The sequence below is a fragment of the Suricata suricatta genome, chromosome 17 (assembly GCF_006229205.1).
Source record: "Suricata suricatta isolate VVHF042 chromosome 17, meerkat_22Aug2017_6uvM2_HiC, whole genome shotgun sequence".
In the NCBI taxonomy this organism is placed as follows: Eukaryota; Metazoa; Chordata; class Mammalia; order Carnivora; family Herpestidae; genus Suricata; species Suricata suricatta.
The window spans coordinates 16,975,849-16,986,624 of record NC_043716.1 but is presented as its reverse complement, the minus strand read 5'-3'; the positions used below and the strand labels follow the sequence as shown (position 1 = coordinate 16,986,624).

The 10,776-nt window shown below is 55.0% G+C and overlaps 1 protein-coding gene across 3 annotated transcripts; it reads right to left on the bottom strand.

Annotated features, from left to right (window-relative positions):
- Positions 1-4,958: 4,958 nt before the first annotated feature.
- Positions 4,959-10,776, bottom strand: UNC119 (unc-119 lipid binding chaperone). 3 transcript variants are annotated; one of them, XM_029928732.1, is made up of 5 exons: positions 10,686-10,776; positions 6,868-6,981; positions 6,308-6,410; positions 5,955-6,127; positions 4,959-5,674 (listed from the first exon to the last, which is right to left on the bottom strand). In XM_029928732.1, exons 2-5 carry the CDS (start codon positions 6,914-6,916, stop codon positions 5,562-5,564), a joined length of 438 nt encoding a protein of 145 aa, XP_029784592.1. In that variant the 5' UTR covers positions 6,917-6,981; positions 10,686-10,776; the 3' UTR covers positions 4,959-5,561. The 3 variants fall into 3 exon arrangements, with proteins under 3 accessions (XP_029784592.1, XP_029784590.1, XP_029784591.1); XM_029928730.1 differs by having other exon boundaries at positions 10,466-10,753; XM_029928731.1 differs by having other exon boundaries at positions 5,653-5,745; positions 10,466-10,755.

The following is a 10,776-nucleotide window of genomic DNA, read 5'->3' as shown; positions in this document are numbered from 1 at the left end:
GCTCTCGAGGCTTCATTTCTGGATTTCCCCTCCCTGGACAGAAAGGCCAGGCCTCACTAATTGTTGATGTCCTGGGTTTGTGATGTCACCTCGACCCTCCTTCTGTACCATCGAGTTTCCAGATCCAAAGAGTGAGACATCTAGGAGGATTTCCTGACCAGCTTGGGGAGGATGAGAGGACAGGAGAGTGGGGCCTCTTCCCAGAACTGCCGAAAGGATGCAAGGAAGCGGCCCATAAGGAGGAAGAGGATTCCCTCCCCCTCCACCCCTTCCTACTGCGGTTCACCACTTCCCTCCTCAGACACCCCCATCTCACACAAGAACGGGTCACTTCCTCATCCAGCCTGTGCCTTCCTGTCCCCCATCATTCCCTAACTGGGGCTCTGGGTTCCACAGGTGACATGAACAGGGCACAGTCTGGTGCTGTCCGCACTGCCAGCCCTGGAGGGTGGTCTCTGGAGGGTAAGGGGCCCCCTCAGTCGCACTTCAGACTCACCTCCTAGGTGCCACCTTCAGGCAGGCTGCTGTCACCAAAGGACAGCCAAAGAGGAAGCCCCACACTTTGCCTGAACAGGGACAGGGTAGGTGTGGGAGACAAAAGCACATACATGAACCTCAAGTCTCAGAGCAGCTGCAGGTGGGGCCTCTGCTCGTGAAGTTCTTCCAGGGACCAGGCATGGGGGCCTGTCAACATCACTTGTCTGCCCCAGAGGACAGCTGCATAGAAGATACCCTAATAGAGCTCCACCCCACAGCAGCACCCTCCCTGAGAGGCTCTGAACCTGTGTCCAGGACTGGAAGGATAGGGTGCCGAGTGGGGGAGGCATGGCCAGCCGGTGCACCCAAGAGGAAACCCCTGTCCCGGCCCAGCCCTGTCTGTAAAGGAAGGGGGTAAAGGCCCCTACTCTATACTTCCACCCTAAGTGGTGAGGACATCTCCAGAGGCACTCAGTCAGACCTCAGTCCCATGGGCCCACTTAGCACACCTACTAGTGAGCTGGGACCCATAGGAGTAGGGCAGGTAACAAACAGGATTTGGGGTCTTGTGTTTGTTTTTGTTTGTAATCAGACTGATCCTTCACCTTTTAAACCTGGGCTCTGAGCAGAGCTGCACACTCCCATTCATATGCTGCCCTCTGCTGGCCACTTCATACCAGTGTTCAACCACTTTGAGTTGAACGGATATAGGGTCTGGAAATGCCCCCCTTAGGGGGAGTTGCCCTTTTTGGCGGGCGGGAGGGTTCCAAACATAAGGGTTCTGAAACTGGTTACAATTCATGGGCTCATTAAATTGGATAAAGAAATAAAGCCTTCGTTTTTATTCATCTCTACCTCAAATTTAGTATTTCCCTCAATTACGAATGTCCACAACAAATCATAATAGCTTTAGTAGAATCTGTGACTTTGTCATAGAAGGTGGAGAAATCACAGACTAGAAATCGCAGATGGGGGCGTTTGGGTGGCTCAGTCGGTTAAGCATCCGACTTTGGCTCAGGTCATGAGCTCACGATTCGTGGGTTCGAGCCCCGCATCGGGCTCTGTGCTGACAGCTCAGAGCCTGGAGCCTGCTTTGGATTCTGTGTCTCCCTCCCTCTCTGCCCTTCCACCACTCACACTGTCTCTTTCTGTCTCAAAAATAAATAAACGTTAAAAAAATTAAAAAAAGAAATTACAGGTGTTTTCACATTATATTATAGATATTGCAGAATAGATCTATAGATTTCAATTATATAGTTTGTAGTTTTTAGGATTGCCATATATTTTATATTCATTTTAAAAAAACATTGTCTACAGGCTTCAGCAGATGACAGCAAAGGGATCTATACACACAGGAAGGTAAAGCGCCCTTGCTTTACTTGCAGGGTGATGAGGGATGGAGGGTGGTTCTTAAGGGGAGGGGCCAGGTTAGGGAAGAAGGCACTAGGCACTCGAGACAGCAGCTCTTCACCAACTGGAAGGGTGAAGCCTGTCAATATCCTGTAGTGGGTTTGGCAGCCCCAGCGAGCACCACAGACCAGCCTGGGTAGGCATGAATGGTGGGTCTCTTGGGCTTTCTTGCTCAACCCAATAGTGGGGTTCCCATGACATTCCTGAAGAGTCAAAACAAAGAATTCTAGCCCACCTCAGAGAAATGGAATCTGAAGCCCAGATGGGACAAGGTCCAGATGGACCTTGCAGGTCAACAGTTCATCATCATCAGAGCCAGGACTAGACCCATCCCCCGCCCTATCTTCTCCCTCCTTCTACCTCCCGGGGATCCTCTAGGTTCCTCAGGAAAGTGCCAGGAACCAAATGCAGCCAGTTGCACCATTAGCAGCAGGACCAATGCCAGGGACATGAAGACTTAAAAGGAGGCAGGGAGCCAAGACTTCTCTCATCTGAGCTCCTCCAAGTCCAAGGGACAAAGGACTCTCAGGGCAAGTGCCAAACTACTACCTGTTTCAGGGATGAGGACCTCAGCCCAATCCAGAACTTCAACCCAGATCCACTTAACAGGCGCAGTGAAGACTGTTAGCCAGGTAGTGGTGGAGAGTTCTCTTCCTAACAACTGTAGATCTGAAAGTCCCTCTCGCTTACTATAGCTTCTCTACAGCTTTGCAACCCCATCAACAACGCCTCTAACTCCAAATACTTTGTATATCTATACAGCTTTATGCAAACTGTCCCCCATCACACCCCAGGCCCCTTCTTCCTCACTTTTGGGACAACTGACAATTCCTGACCACTCACTTCTTGCTAAAATTCTTTCTTCCCTTAGCTTCTAACACATCCTACTACAAAATAGCCTTTGGTTCCCACCTCTCTGGCTGCTCTTCCTTTCTCCATCCTGGATTCCTCTCCCTTTGCCCTGCTTTCAAACACTCAATGGCCTTGCCTAGGGTTACATACTCCCATTCAGTGATCCTTTGTTGGGAGGTGTAGACTGTTTGCATGGGCACTCCATTAATTGGAGGGCACTTAGCATTCCTGCCTGCTGCTCACTCAACACCAGGATTGCCAACCAGGCACCCCATAACTCAGCCACCATCGCAGTCTCTGCAGTTGTCTTGTGGTCAATGACCTCCAAGGATCACCATCTCCAGTCCGCATTTGCCTCCCAGTCTCAGTGCATGAATTTCCTGTCCTACCAGTCACCTCCTTCAAGATGTCTGTCCCACACCACAGCAGGTCTCAACCCCCGCCCTGATCCAACTTGGGTTCCCAAGCCCAGTGACAGCACCCCTACCCACCCCAACATTCAGGCTGTGGACCGGGGCTCCAGCCTCAACTCCTCTCAATCTCTAACCACCTCGTCCAATCAGCCACCAGTCCTGGAAAGTTCCCCTCTTAAAAATTGAAACTTCCTCTATATCTCCCAATCTCCATGGATTATTGATCTAATTCAGGTTCCCTTCAGCAGTCAGCCAAATGACTGCAACACCCTCCTCAGCGTCCCCTCAACCCCCAAATGGTTAGACTCTTGATGCCACCACATAACAGCTATGCAACATCGGCAGGGCATGTTTCCCCCTCTAGGCCTGCGTTTTCTGTAAAATGGGCATAATGACAGTGCCTTCTTCAGAAATGAACGAACATCCTAACACATAGAAAGCACCCAGCCCGGGGCCTGGCACTCGCATGCAATGTGTTGGCTGTTAGTCTCACTCCTTCGGATCCAGCCTTCCAGAGGTAATCTGAAGAGGTCACCTCCACTTAATCCTCCCCACCTCCCTTAGGAGAAGCCTCCCCACCTGAACTACAAGGCTCTGTAACTTTGTCTTCCTTCCACATCATAAATATTCACCTTCCCCAATGCCCCTGATAATTCTTGCCTCCAAACCTTTGCTTCAGGCTGCTCCCTATGCTCAACTGCTTACTCCACCTCTGCTGAGTTTTCAAGCACCTGCTCCAGTGCTGCCTCCTCCAAGGCTCCTCCTCAGATCTCTCCAAGCAGGACCACGTTCGCTCCCCTGTATGCCCAGTCCGTCTTTTTCCTCCAAACAAGTATTTGTCCCAGGCCTCACTCATAGAATTCCCGAGTTTGGGGCGCCTGGGTGGCTCAGTTAGTTAAGTGCCCAACTCTAGATTTTGGCTCAGGTCATGATCCAATGGTTCGTGAGTTCAAGCCCCGCATCCGGCTCTGTACTGACAGTGCAGAGCCTGCTTGGGACTCTCTCTCTCCCTCTCTCCAGAGTGCTTCCAAAGTAAATAAATAAATTTAAAAAAAAAAAAGAATTCCCAGAGTTCAGCCCAGGACCCAACCCCAGCAAAGGCTCCACCAGTTGAATTCCAGCACTTCTAGACTTCTTAATGGGTTAGGGTAAAGCCTCAGCCCGGAGAGGGCTGCCACCAGGCCCATCCAAATTAGTGCCTGGGAAGAGCAGGGTGTGAGCTCTCCACCTACCGCAGTTCTCCAGTTTCCTCCACTAAGGAAATGAAGAGCTCTTCTGGGTCTGGGGTCGTGTTGGGGCCGGGGGCAGTGTTATATATGCAGGGCTCCCCATGGCAGCTGAGGGCAAGGAGATGGCTCCAAACCTTAGCCAAACTGTATCCACACTGTCTCTCTGATAAAGGCTACAAGCACAGCCTAGTAGTCCTTGAGGTCTCTGGGTGAGGGGAAAAGGGGTGGAGGACCAGCCCACCTCCCCCACACCTTCTGTCCACCCTAGAGTTGAAGGCTTTTGTCCCAGCCCCCGTTTTGCCAGAGTGGTCTATGACTTTGAGCCAAAGCTTCCCCTTTCAGGGCCTGGGTCCCCATCTTTATCAAAGGAAAATCCCTTTCCAGCTGTAACATGTAGTAAATGCTAACTCGAGATGCTGAGCGTGATGTCAGGGTATGGAGGATTAGGGCACAGGAGGAATTGGGAGTCATATCATTGCTCTACCCCAAGTCCACCCCCATCACTCACTCAAACTCAAACACACACACACACACACACACACACACACACACACTACATGCTGGCCCACAGCCAAAGAACAGAAAAGGAGAGAGTTTATTGAAAACTATATACAGTTGGTCCAGTCCCTATCAGAGGCCGCAATCCTGTCCCAGCCCTCCCACCCCTCAGGCCGTGGCTCAGCCCCCTGTTGGGGAGCTAGGTTGGAGCTAGGGTGGGGGCCCGGACTCCCTTGGGAAGCTTGGCCACCAGAAACCCTCCCCTCACCCACTACAGATGTTCACCTGTGAATTTACAACTCTAAATGGCCTGTAGGTGGGCAGGGGACAGGGAATAGGTCCCTGCCCTGACCTAGTTAAAGCCTGGATGTGGAAACACTATTCTTAAGCTTGGACCCAAGAGGCCCAGCAAGGCTGTCCGGAAGTCCTGGCTACTCTTCTCACGGGAAGCCTTCCTGGACATGGAGGCTGACAGGTCTCCTACCACCCCAACCCAAGTGCCAGGCCTCTGGGCTTCAGAGATTTGGACTGGGGACATCAAGCACCCTCCCTCCCATCGCTGACTCAGGGTCCAGGGCTCTTGAAATACTCCTCAGGCGGAAGCCTCAGGTCGAGAGGTGAGTGTTGGGGAGGTCACTGTTGGGGGTCCAGGACCCTCCTGGGCACGGGGCTGTTTTCGGGATCAGGGCGTTCCGCTGTAGGAATAGTCTGCTTTGTTATGCATTACCAGCCGATCGTCCACGAAGTAGAAGCTGTCAGACTGTGTTTCATACGGGTGACGGATCATCTCGTTGACTGCAAGAGAGGCCCAGCCAGTTGGGGCAAAGGTCAGAAGCCTGAGCCAGGCCACTGCAGGGGCTTCCGGACTATGGGACAGGGACAGGTCGAACCACCTCAGAACCACCTCAAAGAGTCCACCCAGCCTAGTTGGGTCTCAGTTTCCCCATAGGTGGCATGGGAATGGTGGCCAAAACACAGGTGACCCAGGGTAAGGAGAAAGAGGGTCCAACCTACACTCCCCCCACGTTGGTCTCTCTAGCCCCTTCCCCCACCCCTCAAAGCCCTGCCCACGCACTCAGCTCCTCAGAGAGAGGGGGGAAGTCATAGATGTGTTCACAGGTGTTCTTGCTGCTGGGGATGCAGAAGCCAAAGTGGAAGTCAAAACTTTTGAGGAGCTGGTTGCGAAAGTAGTGCCTCTCGATCATGCGGAAGTTGTTGACAGGCTTGTCTCCCACTGTGAACTCCACCCTGAGAGACAGGAGGGGGCGGGGCTGAGCTTGGCTTTGAAGTCTGCCAGCAAGGCTCACAAGACAGCACCCCCAAAAGAGAGGCTCAGGGAAGAACTCAGGAAGGGCTCGTTCCCACCCTCACCCTCACCCCCAGCCCTTGCCCACCCCTCCAACTCCCCCACCCCCTCCAGTGACTTACGTGGCTCCCACCTGCCTCAGGCGGAGGAAGGCAGGTGTGAACTGATAGCGGACAAAGCGTCCAGCATTGGGGTCCAGATCCCGCCGGTTGATGGGCAAGCGCTCTGCAATGTACTGGGGCTCAGTGGGCTTCAGGCTGGGGCCTGTGCCCACCCAGGTTTCCACCCCAGGGCCCACATCTGTCTGAATTCTTAAAAATTCCCCCAGGAGATTCTGATGCACATTTAGGGTTCAGACCTTTGGCCAAATGGTTCCATTGAGGGGGGGGGATGGTTTCTAGGTCAGCAAGCAGGTCACCAGTTTCAACTGAGGTTTCCCAGGGCCACAGGAGACACAGAGGCCTGGGGGCCCCCGGGACTGCAGTTCCCAGGGCGGCCAGCAGAGGGCAGGCTGGCAGGGGCTGAAGGGGCCAGACCGTCACCAGCACCAGAAACGGGAAAGAAAAGCAGAAGCCCAGCCCCACCTCTATTCTGACTCCTCTGTGACCTGAGGAGTCCCTGGGTAGCCCACTTCACAGCCCTTGCCCACCTCCTCCCTCTATGTCCTACCCAGCCCACTCACCTGAGGCTGGGGGCTTCTTGATTTCAAAGAGGACAGTGCCTGAGTCCATGTCTCGAATCTTGAACCTGATGAAGTCGATCTTGTAGATATTCTCCTCAGGGGAGCATAGGTAGTCTAGGGAAGACAGGCAGCTAAGCAAAAGAGGGACCACCCTGAAGCCCCGGCTGCCAGCTCAGCCTTTGTTGAGACCCCAGATTAGTTCACTGCCTTCTGGAAAGAGAGAATTGAGCCTCTGCCCCGAGGGCACACCCAGACTATGGGGGATACACAGCACCGTCAGTGGGATCTCATGGGAGACAAACAGCTCCATCCTAGTAGCCTCTGAGGTCAGGGACCGGCAGGGTGAAGGTGGGTGGAAGACAAGGTCACCTCCCCCCACAGTCCCTCCCATCCTGGAGTTGAGGGGCTCTATCGCAGCCTCTGCTCTGCCAGGGCTAACTCAGTGACTTTGAGCCGGATGGGTCTCCGATCTAATGAGGAGTCCCCAGCATGGAAGGGAAAGGACAGCCCTGCCTTTGAGAACCTTACTCTAAAGGCGGTGCCACAGCTTTGCCCCAGGAGATACACAGTGCTTCTCTGAAGGACACCCCCACCTCCACCAGAGCTGCCCCTCGTGCTACAGCTAAGCGCATCAGGCAAAGACCTCCCTGACCTGGGTCGCATTAGGGCAGGCAGACAACCCCTTCCCTGCTCCTCCTCACCTCCCAGCCCCCTTCTCTCCCCATAAGCAGCTTATATAAACCCAGCTCCCTTAAGCAGCTTAATCAAAGCTCTGTTGACTCAAGCACAGAGCCTGTAATATTGGGGAAAAGGAGGTCACCTTTGCTCCCCAACCCCTGTTGACCTCCAAATGGGAGGAACGCTTAGCAAACAGAGGGAACCCCCTCAAAGGCCATCTACCCGGCCTTGGTTCTGAGCCACCCCCATAGAGAAGAGTACAAGCAAAGCCAGGAAGAGGGTGTGGCAGGTGCATTTGGGGGTGTGCATGGGGGTAAAGGGAGTCCTCGGGCCCGGAAGAGGAACCAGGAACAATGGTGAGCCCTGCCCGAGGAAGTTTAGGAATATCAGCACCTGCAACCCTCACTTCTCTTGCAGCAGCAACTACAAGTGCTCAGGGAGGCCCTGGCAGCAAATAGAAACGAGCAGTGGTGGGTCTGGTGCTGTCAGCCTGCCCATCACATCCTCCCCAGAGAGGCCCGGAAATCACCCTCCAGGCCCCTGGGCCGCCTCCTAGTCCTCTGGGGCAGGAAGAGGAAGTGAATGTAAAGTCATTCTCTCTTCCCCAAGCCTGGGGCAGCCCCCTCCAGGAAGCCCTCCTGGGAGACTCCTGACATCTTGGAGTCCAGCCGGGGTTACACAGGGCTTGGGGAGGAGCCTGATCCCTGGCCTGTCCACCACAGTCCAGGGTGGGGAGAGAGGAGAAGGAGGAATGTAGGTGAGCAGCACCCACCTCACTTGTACACACTTTATTTTCAAAGAAAGTAAGCACTAGTCCCAAGATGTGGAAAGAAGGTGCAGGGCACAAGGGGTGGCAGACCTGGGAGCAGGATCCTAGTGGCCCAACTCCAGCTCCCTGGAAAGCCCTTCCATCTCCTCCACGGTCTCCTGTTTTCAGAGCCTCTCCTCTCACTTCAGAATAAGTTCTTGCAGTCTACCCTCCTCAGTCTTGAATCATCAGCCCTTTTGCCCTTAAGAGGACGTGACAGAAATGGGATGCCCATGGCTCAAAATACCGCTCTTACTCCCTCCCCTCTGCCAAGGGAAGGACAAGGCCTGGAACCCAGGGTCAGGCCAGATAAAGGGGCAGAGTGGCCGAGGGCTCAGAGCACAACTGCCCCCTTTCCCTCTGCCACAATTAGCTTCCTAAGCTGGATTCAGGGCTGCTAATCCAGGAAGAGCAACCCTCAGACCTTTGTGATTAGGGTCGAAAGGGTGGAGATCCCTGAAACCCTGTTCTCAACTTTCTATAGAGAAAAGGGTTCCCCTGAAGCTCTTTCTCCTACCCATCCCCCACAGGTGCCCCATCTCTAAAGGCTACAAACTTCCTCCAAAATAGGAGACACATGGCTTCCTCCGAAATAGGAGACACATGGTGGTACTCAGGCTGAAAGCCCCCACAGGTGCAAAATAACCTCTAAAGTTGCCTAGGACCCAGACAGGTCAACCTGCCTCCAAACATCCTATAAGGAAGTTTTGTCCCAGAGCTACCCTAAATTCTAAACCTGCTGTTTCCAGTTCCAACTCAACTGGCACTAACATCGGAGGAGTCCAGGCCCCCTCCCTCTACTAGTGTCTGCTTGGGCAAGGCAGCTCGGCACTCTGGGGGCCCAGCCAAGAATGGTTGCTGCCTGGCTCAGAGAGGAGAGAGAAGCTGGTCCCCCAGGGACCCAGATGCACAGGCCTAGACCTGCCATTACAGTCCCTTCCACAGCTCTGTCTGGCAGCCTTGGGTTCTGCGGCTCCTGCAACTCCAGGGCTCAGGTCCACTCCAGCACCTGCCCCCCACTAGCACAGAGGGGTCCTGAGAGTTGCTCTCACAGAGGGAGCTGGGGCAGGATTACTGATAAACAAAGCTAGGGAAGAGGGCCACTCTCTCCAAATGCCATCTGTTCTTTGAGGCTCAGCCACCGCCCCTGCCATGAGGCTTTCTAGCCCTTGTTCCCTGCCTATGGTAACCTCCTCCCCTGCCCTGAATGCCCAGTTGTCTGCCTCTAGGCAGCAGCCAGGAGCAGTCCTGTGGGGCCCTCAGTACTGTGGATAAAAAAGCCCTATTTACTAGAGCATGCATAGCATGCCAGGCACTGTGCAAAATCAGAAAATTAATTTTCCCAACAGCCCTATAAAGTAGATGCCATTGTCCCCATTTTATAGATGAAGGTGCTCAGAGAGATGAAATTACTTGCCCAAGGTCACACAGTCAACCACCTGGCACAGGTGGGGCTTCAACCCAGGCAGTCCAGCTCAGAAACAACCACAGCAGAGACCCGGCCTCCGGAAAGGAGACAGGCTAAGAAGGGTATTAACTCAGTCCCTTGAGAAGGCCCAGAGCCAACCCACTGAAGCTTCCTGCCCAGGTCCTTTCGTGGGGTTGGAGGATGGACCCAGACTTCCTGGGAGATCAGGGAGACCAGAGGGTCTTAATGTGACCCAAGCAGTAGCTCAGCGTCCACGTAGCCTCCAGGGTGGGGACTGAGGACAGAAGACTACACTTAGCACCCCCATCTTCATTATTGCAGGAAAAAAGCCTCAAAGGGCTCTGAAGACTCCACGGGAAGGGGTCACAGTCGCTGCTGCCCCACCTCCACCTTGGAAAGCGGGACGGCCTCCTCGGAAAGGAAGGAGTAGGGTGAAAATAGATGTCTAAAGCGAGAACAGGCGGGCACAAGGAGATCAAGGGAAGAGGGACATGGAGATCTCGGGCTCAGAGGCAGAAGGGTAGGGGACTCAGGCGAGGGGGACCCGGGTGGGGGAGGGGAGGCGCGGGGGTAGGGCGGGAAAGGGGGCGGGGGCCCGGGCTCGGCACGCCGCGAGGGCCCCCTCCCGCACTCTCGCCCTCCCGCCCTTCCGCCGCGGGTGGCGCTGCCTCGTCGGTGCTCACCACCCGTGATCCGCTGCAGCCCCAGCACGTCCTCCGGCCCGATCGGCTGCTTCCTCTGCAGCGGCCCCGGTCTGGGCCCCGGGCCAGCCTCCCGCTCCGACTCGGACCCGGACTCGGATTCCGCCTGCAGCTGCGGCTCGGGCTTGGGCTCCACGCTCTGGCCCGAAGCCCCTGGAGCGGACTCCGCCCCCGTCCCAGCCCCACCGCCGCCCTTCTTCACCTTCATGGCCTCGCAGGGCCGCCGCTCGCCTGCTGCCGCGGCGGCTGCCTGCGCCGGCTGGAGCGAAGAGAAGGGGGAGCGTCCGCAGCCC